The sequence below is a fragment of the Rhinopithecus roxellana genome, chromosome 4 (assembly GCF_007565055.1).
Source record: "Rhinopithecus roxellana isolate Shanxi Qingling chromosome 4, ASM756505v1, whole genome shotgun sequence".
Taxonomy (NCBI): domain Eukaryota; kingdom Metazoa; phylum Chordata; class Mammalia; order Primates; family Cercopithecidae; genus Rhinopithecus; species Rhinopithecus roxellana.
In genome coordinates this window covers 135791023-135804671 of record NC_044552.1, presented here as the reverse complement: position 1 = coordinate 135804671, position 13649 = coordinate 135791023, and the positions used below count along the sequence as shown (strand labels likewise).

The 13649-nt window shown below is 32.5% G+C and overlaps 1 protein-coding gene across 4 annotated transcripts in view; it reads right to left on the bottom strand.

The window, feature by feature from the left end:
- The window catches only part of BCKDHB (branched chain keto acid dehydrogenase E1 subunit beta), a 289273-nt gene that overhangs the window by 107570 nt on the left and 168054 nt on the right, over positions 1-13649 (bottom strand). For all 4 annotated transcript variants that reach the window (XM_010388536.2, XM_010388534.2, XM_010388535.2 and 1 more), the window contains one exon: positions 10639-10725. In XM_010388536.2, the coding sequence (XP_010386838.1) occupies positions 10639-10725 (87 nt within the window). The remainder of the gene's footprint in view (positions 1-10638; positions 10726-13649) is intronic.

The window sequence follows — 13649 nt, the reverse complement described above, 5'->3', positions numbered from 1 at the left end:
TACTTTGAAGATAAGATAAAATGCACTTTTGAAGAAGTACATTTTAAAATATACATACTGAAATACAATCATTTCATTCCAAATAAGAAAACAAAATATTTTAATCCACTATAATTTTCTTTGAGGATACAACCATATTTTCAAGGATCACTGCACTGAATGCAAACTACAACTTTTAAGGTACTAAAAAAACAACTAAAAGGGACCAAGTCATAGAAATCACCATAACTTTTTAAATAAAGTAATGCTTTCCTTCAGAGAATCTATTTTACTAATTAATAGTCCATTCAGTCTATGAAACTTCGTTGGTAAATATGTAAATATAAATGTCTTAGCTTACTGGGGTGACAACAGAGAAAGAGTAGAGGAGCTTGGTATGAATGCACCTTTGAATTCAAGGGGGACTACTTATGACTACAGAAATACTAAGAACTGCATGAGAGAAACTGGGGCACTTATTACTCAGGGAGATGAAATATGATCTTTTTTCTGACTGGCTTAAATCCAGAAAGACTTCAAAAAGAATGATGGCAATTCACGATAAATTTAATACCAAAAAGAGGGATGGAAATAAGCAATGAATCCAATGTTAGTATCAGTTACATGCTAGTAATGTCAGTCTCAGTACCATTAACTGATTAATACAGAAAAATTAAATAATCTGAATACCCCAATACAATGCTGACTTCACTTCTGTAATAAAAGCAATGAATCAAAATATGCCATACCTGTAGAAGACAGACACTAAAACCAAATCTTATGCGGTCAGGTGGTACTGGTTTTAAAATCATCACACATCACAATTCTGAGTAAGCAACCACCATCACTATGAATGATAAATCCCAAAACCTCAAATGCACATGATTAAGGAATTATGTCAAAATAAAATAGTATGAAATCTTTGCAAAATAACTTTATAAGCAAAATGGGTTTTTTTATTTAAAACAACTAGGAATATTTAAAAGAATAACCTTGCCATGTGAGAGAAACATCTACATATAATAAAGCTTTTAATTATTAAAAAATTGATATATATGTACATAAAAATGAAGAAATAATTAGAAAATATAAATCAATAAAAGACTTACAGTGCAAGTTTCTTTCCCTATGCCTAGATGTATGTATATATAAAGTTTTTTTTTTTTCTTTTCATAACATTGAGCAAGTACCTGTAGGTTTGCACACAGGTGAGGTTTCATTTACTATTTTATTCATACAAATATTACAATGTTATCAACTACTCTTTTAATGATTTTGATAAATCCATAACATTCATCAAGTGGATAAATCACAACTTATTAAAATATATTCCTGTTGTTGTCATTAATAATGTGTCCCATATTTTCCTATCAAATGAACAACACTGAGAATAATACATATTTTTGTGTTTAATTCCTAAGTGAGGATTCCTAGAATTCTTGAGTCAAAGGAAATCTACACTTTGAAGAGTCTTAATATACATTCTCAATCTGGTATCCTGGAAAAGTGAATCAACTTCTATTAATACATTCACTTTCTGCATCATCTCAGCAGAAAATATAATTCATTTTTAAGCAGTCCCACTCTTACAGGTAACAAACAATATTTCATTTTTAAAATTAGCATTTTATCACTAATAAGTGGCATATTTTTTCATGTTTGCTGGCTATAAATAGTTATAAAACTAATCTGTTTCTGACCCTTTAAATAAAAGCCCTATTAATTTCCATACTGACATTTAAGAATGCTTAATAGAGTACACATGTTAGTTTTCTGTCATGTGTTACAACATGTTCTCATCTGTCATTGTTTTTAAAATCATGCTTGTTTTTGCCCTACAAAAATTTCCATTTTATGCAAATATATTTCTCTGTGACAGTATGATTGAGTCTGCTGCCTTTTAATTTTCTGATTAAAAATGTCTTACCCATCCCAATATAAGCTATTTTCTACCTTTTCCTTTTAGATTTAGTGGTTTTCTTTTCTTTTTCTAAGTTCATTTAGAGTTTATTAGGAAAATTGAAAAAAGAGGTCAGGTTTGATAGATGTTTAAAACTGGACTGCTAGATGGTTTGGAGGGGAAGGGAGAAAATGAGGACAGGGAGAAGGTTGGGGAGAAGAGGGAGAAGACAAGGAGGCTGCCAGGGAGGACTGCAAACTGAGGGAATGGTATTCTATGCCAAGTGAATAGCATTAAGAGATCAAACCTAGCTCTAATTACTTCATTCCCTTTCTTTCCTTGAAAGTCAAGTTTCTTGAAATGGTAGTCTATATTCATTGCTTCAAGTCTTCACTATTTACTCACTCACCAGCCTAAATGCTGTCTGGCTTCCTGGCTACCCTTCTGTTTTCACCAGTCACCAGTGTCTTCCAGTTGCTACATGCAAGATAGGACTGTTAGTCTTCAGCTGACTTACATTCTGGAAGCATTTAATATTCTTGGCCACATATGCTACTGTCAAACTCTTCCGCACTTGTCTTCTGTAATGGCTCTCTCCTACTCCCTTCCTTTTCTGTAGCCACTCCCTCTTACTCTGCTTCATAACTTCCTTTCTTTCTCTTAAATGTTGGTGTGGCTTCTTCTTCAACCCAGGTGGCTTCTGCTTCAGAAACTTTCCCTTCTTAAGATTATCTCTTCCTATGTGGCCCTATCTATAGCCATGAACTCCAGCCATCAGTGCATCAGTATAAGAGAATGAATCCTCACCCATTTCCTACACCTTAGATTCTCTCCTGAGCTCCAGAAACACATTTTCATCCCCATTTCTGATACAAATCCTAAATGCACTCATCATCTTACACACACACACAAGCATAAACCTGTTATCCAATGATATTCCCCATCTCAGTGAAACTGCACCTCTATTCAAAAATCATCCAACCTAAAAACCAAGCTATGCTTTTCTCTGGACTTCTGTCTGCCTCTCCATCATCCACTTCAGTCCCTGCCCCACTCCCATCTGTCAGTCAGCAAGTCTTTCGAATGAAGGAGATTCTCTCTCCTACTACCTGAAAAATTCACCTTTCTCTAACCTACTCCCATGTCCTTGGTGTTGAAGACGGTCAAATCTCACCTAGTTTAATCGCATACAGTAATGAGTCACAAGGACAGGAATACATTCTGAGAAATGCATTAAACAATTTTGTGGTTGTACAAACATCACAAACTATACTTTCACAAACCTAGATGGTATATATATTTTTATTTATGCACATATTTTTTCACATGGAAAACCAAATATCCCAGAACCAGCACTGAATATCAATCATTTCCCATACTTGATCTGCAATGTTCACATCAAGCACCATATTATCAGGTTTCTAATTATGCTCCACTATGATCTCATGGGACCAACATCTTTGGTCCATCGTTGACCAAAACGTTGTTTTGCAGTCTGTGACTAGCTTTTTAACAATTCTCCATCACTTCCTCTCTCATCCCTCCCCAGTGTATCCTCTACACAACTACCTAAGAGTTTTTCTAACTTTTAAATCTATATTAATCTCCTGCTTAAAATTCTTCACTTATATTCCTTTGCCTTAAATAATGATAGTAATATTTTCAGCTCCTGCTACTTCCTATTTGCCAAGAACTCCACAAGGTGTATTTAAATACATTATATGAGAAAACTGGAAGTTACAGCTATGTGAGCTGGCTTTACTCTGTCATATCTATTTCCTCCACACAAAAACAAATTCTTTAATATTTAAGATTATTTAGGACCTAATTCCTACCTACTTGTCAACCTTTAACTTACGCTACAGCCTCACATGCTAGTCTTCAACCATACAATACCACTTTAATTCCTTCAATAGCAAATCCTTTGCCTGATTCCTTATTCAGATAGTTCATTCTGCCCGAAATACCCACCTACCTTCACTTCCAAGTTCATACTTATCCTTCACGAGTTAACTTAGCTGCCACATCTGAGTTAAATGAGCAAGTATTTTATAATCTTATAGTTCTCTGAATATTTCATTCTAACATGTACTATAATTACCTGTTTATCATCTCCTTCTTCTAATAGGCTCTAAGTGTCTCTAAAACAAGGACAAAAATTTTTGGAAGAAATGCCCATATTAAGGCTATCCCCAGAATACTTAATAAAGGATGGTTATAAGAAATAATTTTCATTCAGGAAATAGCCAGTAGGCCAGTGTGATCAGCGTAATGGAGTCAAAAAGGGATGTGAGAAATAACACTGGAAGACTGGTTTGGGTAGATCAGGATCTTGAATGTAGACATAAAGATTTTTTTTGCTATACCCAATGAGGATCCACTGGATGTTTTCAAACAGACAATGGACAAAATTTGATGTGTGTTTTAAGAAAATAATGAATAGTAATTAGACAAGAGGTGAGCAGCTGGAGACAAAGATAAGGAGACAGTTTAGGATGGGTCCAGTGGCTCACACCTGTAATCCCAGCACTTTGGTAGGAAGAGGTGGGAGGATCACTTGAGGTCAGGAGTTCGAGACCAGCCTGACCAACATGGTGAAACCCCGTCTCTATTAAAAATACAAAAAAATTAGCTGGGTGTGGTGGCAGGTGCCTGTAATCACAGCTACTTGGGAGGCTGAGACAGGAGAATCACTTGAATCCAGGAGGCAGAGGTTGCAGTGAGCCGAGATCGCACTACTGCACTCCAGCCTGGGTGACAGAGCCACAGCAAGACTCTGTCTCAAACAAACCAACAAACAAACAAAAAACCCCCCAGAAAGGAGACAGTTTAAGAGGTCCAGAAAAAGTTGAAGAAAAATAGAGTTCATTTCTATATAAGCTGATTTCCATAAACTAGCAAATAACCATGTGTATATGCCTATCTTTTCTCATTGTTCCACATTCAAATTTTTCCAGATAAATCATTTTATTACATAAATTTTTTTATCTCTATCAAAATAAGCATAATGTTGGAATTTTGGGTCTAAAGCTCAACAGTAGGTCAAATCTTAAAAGTTTCAAATTTGAAGGTTTCACGAGTAACCATGCAAGTGGTTGAGACATCCCAGGAAAGAATAGGGAAAGGCACTTTGGGAGGTCAAGGTGGGTGGATCACAAGGTCACGAGTTCAAGACCATCCTTGCTAACACGGTGAAACCCCATCTCTACTAAAAATACAAAAATTAACTTGACATGGTGACAGGTGCGTGTAATCCCAACTACTCAGGAGGCTGAGGCAGGGAATTGCTTGAATCCGGGAGGCGGAGGTTGCAGTGAGTCGAGATCGCGCCACTGCACTCCAGCCTGGGCGACAGGCAGAGACTCCATTTCAAAAAAAAGAATGGGGAAAGGGTTGATGGTGGAAACTTGGCTACATTTACAAGCAAAAGAGAAGATGACATGGAAGGAGACCAGGTGTGGTTAGGGCAAGGAGAAGAACCAACAGAGTATAATATGGATTTAACTACAAACAGTGAAGAAGCAGCCCAATCCACAATATCTTCCCCGAGTGATTTAGACTTTGGTTCCTATCTGTGGTCACAGAAGCTATTTACAGAATACCAAACAGGCTTCAGGAAGAAACTGCAGTTTTAAAATGCCATCCTATATCCAAACACTCCACATTAAACTGTTTTTCTGATGCTCTGGCTTCATCTTTTAGTATAGAAGTATACTTCTGATTGTTTTATCTGTTGCTATTAGGAAAGGTTTTGTATCACTGATAAATTTTTTGTTAATTGAGATTATAAAATTGCAGTAAACTACTCATCAAATGACGAATCTGATAGTTTTCTTTGATGACAACTTATCAGCATGGCAATTTTAATTAAACATGTTTTCCACAATGGTAAAAATTCAAGACCATATAGGACCTTTCTCCCTCTTTTCAGATTGATATCTTCAAACAGAGTGCTTGGAAATTTAGTAGTAATAAGTTTGTAAGAAAAAATCCTTCTCCATAAACTATTCTAACATGAAACACTGAGAAAAGCAAAAATTCCTTTAACTTGAAAGTTATTGAAACTTTTCTTTTACATAATGATTTGAGTAGGCCCTATAAAAATCCTTTGAAAGTATTAGAATCTAATAGTCTTAAAAAATACATGTGTGGTATCCACAATTTCTGAGTTCTTATGCTAAGAAAAGAGACTGCACAGAAAGGATGTAACAATGGTATGGAAACTTACCATCCTCTCCAATTGGACTCTTTAATACAGACTTATTGTTTCCATGTGAATTAAAAAAAAAAAAAAAAAAAAAAAAAAAAAAACACTCGAATCTTTAAGCCAACCACATCCCTAAAATTTTTGGCACTCTTTTTAAGCACTGAATTCAAAGCAGGAGAAAAAAACAATAAGTTTTAAAAAAAATTATCATACAACTCTTATCAGACTCAGGATTTGTTTTTTCATTATGGAAGTGTGTTGGAAATTAATAATAAAGGCTGATTTGCAATTCTTAAAAAAATTTACTCTATTTAAACCAGCCAAAATGTCATAAATTATTTGGTCTTAATATTTAAATAAATAATACCTATATTGAACATTACATTCTAGAATATATAATTTGGGGAATATTAAAGTGGATGAGGTTAATACTTTTGTACACTAAAGGCTTTCTTAAAAAAAAATCTGTGGTTACATAAAGCTGAAGAATACAAGCAGCAAATAAAATTAATTCATATAATTTTCTGAAACAATAAAATCTTTGCTTAAAATACACAATAAAAAGAACAATTAATTAGTTAAACTCTATAGTCATTGCACTTTTCCACAAATTAGGGTGCACAGTTCATGACTCCCTAAAAGAAGCATTTTAAATTACAGTATGTGTCAAGTAAAAGAAAAGAATGAAAAGGTTCCCATACCCTAAAGTGAGAACAGATGGGAATGTAAGATTAGATAAGAAGAGAGAGTGAAGCTTTAGATGACTGACCAAGAAATCTTCCCCAGAGCGGGGCCAAATATACCAGACCTCAGTTTGTTCTGCTTTCCAGTTAATTTCCAAATTAAATCCAATAGAAATACAAAGCACTTGGTAGATTAGATGCACTGTTTTTATTTTTATAATCGTTTATTTCTATCTCTATATATAAGTTTAAATAAATAAGTTTAAAAAATATGTCTAATCAATATAAAGTAGTCTTCTGATCACTTCTGTGAGTTTACCATTATTTCTAATTAAGACTGTTAACAATAAATTTCTGTAAAATGGTAAAATAAATAGAGAGACTCCATCTCAAAAAAAATAAAAAAAATAAAAATAAAAAAAAGTAGCAGTCATGAAACAAACCTAAGATGTAGGCACTGAATTCCTTGCACAATGAAAGAGTCATCTGACATAAACTTGAGTTTTGTAAATAAATGATGACTCCATCTTATTTTTATTATTTTCATATTTGATCTGTACACTAAAATAAGCTTTAAACAGTAACACCAATACTACTTCTTATAAAGAAGGTTCCTTTATTTGATATTTAATTTTATATAGCATAATACAATTTTTCTATCTAAAAATACCAGTTATAAACTTAAAAGAATACTCTCCACAGTGCTGTATCCTCTTCAATATTTTTTATTTTAATCTAGGTAGTAACTTAAACTTTGAATACAACAGCATAGTTCATATTTTCAGGTGTTTTCAGATTTTAACGTATTTGAAAACAAGAATTTTACTATTAATATCCATTATCTTAAAATACTTCAAAAGCAATTTTGTAGGATTAACCATGAGCTTTTAAAAAGCTACAGATATCCTCTATCAAAAATCACCTGTGGAGCAAACTTTTTTTTCATTTGCTTTGACATAAAGCTTGCATTTGTTGAAACAACAATAACCTCATATTTTAATCAAAAGTACTCAAATTTATACATCATTCTCATCCACGATTTAAAACATCTTTTCCAAGACAACAATGAAAAAGTCGTCCGTGTACATTTTCTCTCCCGTCCCAGAAAGTTGGCTTTCAGTATCTTAACCCTGTTTTATCTTTTTTAACCTTACAAAATATATCCCAAAAAAGAAATAGAGAAATATGAATCATGCTAAGTGGTTAAAGCAATTGTACCTCAAACTTAGGTGATTTCAGTTTAAACAACCCAAGGCACTGGTAATTTGATACAGGTTTCACTTATAATATGGAACAAGGCTTTCCATAGAGAGGAAGCTCAATACAGCATATTGCATAGTTGAACATCTGCATGAAAGATTTACTGAAAAGTATATTTTATTACCCAGATTACTCAAAATTATATGGAAAAATTATTAATGAAAAAGAAAAAAAATTTCAAGTGTCCAGTTTTTTTTCTAATCTTCTTTATCATTAGATAAAAGCCGTTTAAGAGGCAAACATTTAGAGATATCATGCTCATTAAACTTTACTAAAATTCATCTTCTATACTTTCTATTTGTGCAAATAAAATCTGAATTAAGCAAAAACACTGTGTACATTTCAAATTTCTCATATTAATAAATCCAAACTCAAATTATCCAAAATATTAAATATAATTCCTCCATCAAATATTGCACTATTGTCTTAAGTCATTCTGCGGTTTGCTGGTGAATAATTTTACCATGAACAACAGAACATTTCATAAGGGGTCGAAAACTTCTATTATAATCCTCATGGAAGGCAGGGGATTTTGAATAAAGAGTGCATGTGCACACACTTAACATTTATTCAAGACTCCTATCTAATCCCAGATATTCCACTGTCTTTATAAAATGGGTAAGTCACAAACACTAGGGATGACACTCATCTGTAAAAAGAATATAGTTGGTTTAGATCAATATTTCTTAGTCTATAGACTATGGACACCTGAGGATCTATGAACACATTCCTGGGAGTCTGAGAGAGTTACAAGATGTTTTGTTTTGGTGTTTTCATATTATTATATAAATATGATTATATTCTGATAATCTCACTGACAATTTTTGCAACTGATTATTATCACATAATTTCAGGATCTTATTTTGATATTATGTTTATGATATTTAATGTTAGTTATAGTGACTATGTTTAATGCTTAATACACTATTTCTCAAACTGGGATTCACTAATGTATTCTTGGGGCCTGAGAGACATTTTTCCACTAACATAAGACCACATATTATTTAAGACCAAGAGACACTAGATTAGATTATCTTTCTAATTCCATTTCAGTCTAAAAACTGCTGTATTAAATTGTAGTCTACCAATAACTTACAGAGATCAAATTTTAAAAGCACACTTAGAGAAAGTAAACTTCACAAGAGGAGTTATAGTATCTAATTCCAACTATGTTCTACTTGTTTTCCTTTTAATTTTATGCAAATGAAACTTTTGAGATATCAATAAGCAGTGAACAAAATACAACAAGGCTGTCAAAGTTTCAATTAGCAACAGCCACTATCCTTTCAAATGGTTTAGTAGACTACATATTAACTGCAAGTCAGAAAATCCAGTGTCTTTTTCCAGTTTTGCCTCTGGCTTGAAATGATTGCCCTAAATACACAATAAATACTAGATACTCATGTTATATAATAATAATCAGTATGTTTTACATTTTAATTGATATAGTAACTAGGAAAACAACAAATCTACAAAACTCAAATATTTGCTTTTCTTATTATCAGTGACTATATATAAATTGTAAAAATAATTTTGTTTTTGACTATAATTATGGATTACTTTGATCTAGTTTTTAAAACATTTATGTTTAAATTGGGTTCATCTAATTTACAAATACTTGTAATTTTGCAATTAGCACGTAAGATTTTTATTGGCAAAAATCATTGTTTACTGATTAAACATCTAAAACTAAAAACTTACCAATATCCACACATCATAATTCTATAGCAAAGTAGTAAGCCATATACTCTTAAAGGAATTTGCTATTCGTGTATCTTAATAATTAAAACACCTTCACACCAGTAAAGAGAAGTAAAGTGTTTCCAAACTGCGAAGATATTCTGAATTTAAAATACATGCACCTTCCATTACAAATATGGCCACTTAATTTTCAATTTAAAAATTAGGAAGAATGAAACTACCTTAAATTATCTTATACATGTCTATGATATAAATTTGAATACAGGTTTTAGGTAAAACTTGCCAGAAAGAGGTGTATAAAATTTTTTCCTGATATGCGGCATCTTAATGAGCTTTTTTTTTAAAAAAGATAAGTTTTTAAACAATTACTACAGCATTTCCAATACCAGAGCATAATTTGAATAACTAAAATAAATAATTTTTTAAATTACTTATTAACTTTAAATTATTGACTTTTGAGAGATTCATTTTTAGAACGTGAAGGCTGTGAAAAATCTAAGATCAATTTCACAATCAACCAATCCCATAACAACCTCAAGTCATATAAACAGGGAATGGGAATAGATACAAATTAAAAAGATTTTTCTTTTTCTGTTAACCTAGCAAATACAAGCAAAGTTAGTTTAGAAGACTCATTCCAAACTTTCTTCCCATAAAAAAATTTTTCAGCTTTTACTATTTTAAGATATCTGTTCTAGAAGATTAATCAGACCATTAACTAACAAACAGAAAATGTGGTAGGAATAAAAAATGAAAAAAAAAAATTTACTTATCACAGTATATGAAAGCAGGCACCACATTTCCATAAAGTGTATGCTTTCATATACTGTGACAAGTAATTTATTTTCTTCTGAAATTGGCATATGCAATTGCACAAGCATTGAAATCAGTTCCAAGAATTACCTTACCTGAACTGTAGAGCTGATTTCCGATGCAAAGCCGCCTGTCAAAGGAGCCTCGTGACTGATTAGCAGTCGCCCAGTTTTGATCACAGACTGAAAGAGAAAAGGAAAACTTGATGTTAAAAACAATATCTATTTTATGTATATGATGGTAGTTTTAATTCAGTAATAAAAGTAAATTATATACATTCAATAAATAGTGTAAAAATCAGTAATTAAATTGTATGCCAATAAGTTACAATTCGCTTTTGACAGGTCATCTGATTTTTGTACTGTAAAAATTTTTTCAATATGGTTTATAATCCCAGTAGAAAAGAAAAATGAGATTTGTAATTCTATATATGCAATTAAAAATGCATACCCATTATTGTAAGATATGTTTGTGTTATAAACTGAATTGCTGTATTTCATATTTCAATGTCAATATTTTTCTTCATGTTAAAGAGTGAAAGTTTTTTTTATTCATTTTGGGGCATGTTTGCTATAAATAACAATAACCTTAAGAAATACTGTTTTATGGAAAAGGAAAACACAAAAATAGTATGTGAAAGCTATAGCAAAGGAAAAATTTGGCAGTAAGAAATATCTGCAAAAGTAAATCCCCTCCGTTAATGTGCTCTAAAATCTGGTTGATTATCACACTCTATTTTAAGGGTAAAATGTCACAAACAATTAAATTAGTATGTATTCTCAACAGTTGTTCAATGTGGTTGTCCACACTGTGCATGATATACTCTGTACAATATTAAATAAAAAAGTATAGCAATGATATCATAGCAGGATGCCAGCTGTGCTGGCAGGTAAAAACTATTAAAATCAACAGCAGGTTATTGCTTAAAATATGTTGAAAAATTATCATAGTACCAAAGAGAAATGGCAGTTTTGTCTTTAGATTTCTAACAATTTAAGATCACCTTTAATAAAATCTGCTACTATTTCATAAATATAAAATGAAATCTTTCAAGCAAAAATATGTATTGAAATAAAAGATTTCATTCATTCTAGGCAATTATAGTTCAGAATTTACAAAGTATGCAGCAGTTTCAGCCAGCATATGTTAAACCCCAAGATATGGCCAATAGCCATGACAAAAATAAGTTACCATATCTACTAGGTAAATAGTGACTGAAGAACATAAAATTTCATGAACACCTTAATGAACACCACTCACACTCCAGTGAAATGTTAACCTTAGGATATTTGTATTTGGCTTTCTATGACCGTGATTGATTATGCCAATTGTAAGAGTCACAAATTAAATTTCAACGTACAAAAATATAAAAAGACAAAAATATTCCACAATCACAAAACAACATATGTATTTTCAAAGTGTTTTCTAAAAGATGTCCTAACTTTAAGAATAAACAATGAAAAAAAAAAAAAAAGATTTGACAATCAGATCATTCTTTTTTTTCTTTTTCTTTTTTTTTTTTTTTTTGAGATAGAGTCTCACTCTGTTGTTCAGGCTAGACTGCAGTGGCACCATGTCGGCTCACTGCAACCTCTGAATCAGACCATTCTTATAGCTCTGAAACTCAGAATTCGGCCAACATAAAAGTATCTAAGGATGACAGCCAAAATCCATCCAAGCTATCTGGCATATCTTAAATTTTGAGCAACTAGAAATTAGAAACTTCTATAAAAATGTTGTTACCCTAAAACCCTACACAACCAAATCGGTCCTTTTTGTCTGAGATCAGGCCTATCCAAAATCAAATGACAACCTTTAGAATAATCCCTGAAAGTAAACAAGCAACCAGGGCAGGTGGCCTATGTATCCTATAGCCTACGCAGACAGCCACAGAGTAGAGTGGTGAAATCAAGCACAGATGACCAAGGACAAAAGCTTCCAACCTTTGAGGTTGATTCAACATGATTTGTAAGTAGATAAAATTTGGAGCCCTACTGAGTGCTCCTCAGCAGAGCAATGACTAAATAGACCAATATGCATCAACATAGTAGAGTAATACGCAGCCATGAAAAAGACTCAGGACATGTAAAGAAACCCATGACAAATTAACTGGCAAAATGAGCAAATTGTAGGACAATATAATCTTATATTTTGTGAAAAACAACCATCACAGCAGTGAGCACACCAAGCAACATATCTTTTCAACAAGTACATCTAGCCAACATGTATAAACAGTCCGGAAACCTTCATTCCAAAATATCAAAAATTGTTTTTCCCGAGCAATGCCAGTGAAGGAAATGTAGGAAAGAGACTTTTACTTTTTGCTTTATGCATGTTTAGATCACTGACAGTATTCTAGTAAGTCTAAAATAAATACAAATAAAGGGAAAGCCCTTGAATTAGTGCCAAAGATTTAAAAATACGTGTTATTTTGTAGTTATAATCTTCTCAAAAAACATAATAATGTTTTTGTGATATCTTAGAACTAGCTTCAGAAGCAAGTGAATCCCAAGATCCAAACTCCAGCAGCAAACAGGCACACTAACAACGCAGGGAGCCAGTCTTCCCATCCCACTCTGTGTGATCTGCTCCAAGTCAGGACCATATCCAGCTCATCACTTGGCCCTCAAAGCCGTGAGATACTCGACAAAATGAGCAATAAACTATTGGCATCAGACAAGTTCAAGTTCTTCAACACCTCTGCATGTGCATTACAAAAATTGTGTGTTCTCAGACGAGGAGTTATGCTGACAGACATGGAAATAATTCCAGAAATTTCTAAAACACCAAGAACTAGAGGAAAAATACAATAAAAGTAATCACACTTTAAGTTTGTGGAAATTGCCACTTGTCTACAAACAAGTGGAACAAAAATAGTGCAGCAAGAAGAGAGGAGCCAGAAGTAACAATCACAATCATAAACAATGATTGTCACAAAAATTGCTATGTGTTAGGCTCTGAGCTGAGTATTTTACATTCAATTACTTCACTTAATTTGGAAAGCACTTCAGATTCATTTTTCCTTCTTAAAAATCATTGCCAATGTCTAAAAGTATTAAAATGTATTATGTCAAAATTCTGAAAATGCAAAAATTTAGAAGACTGA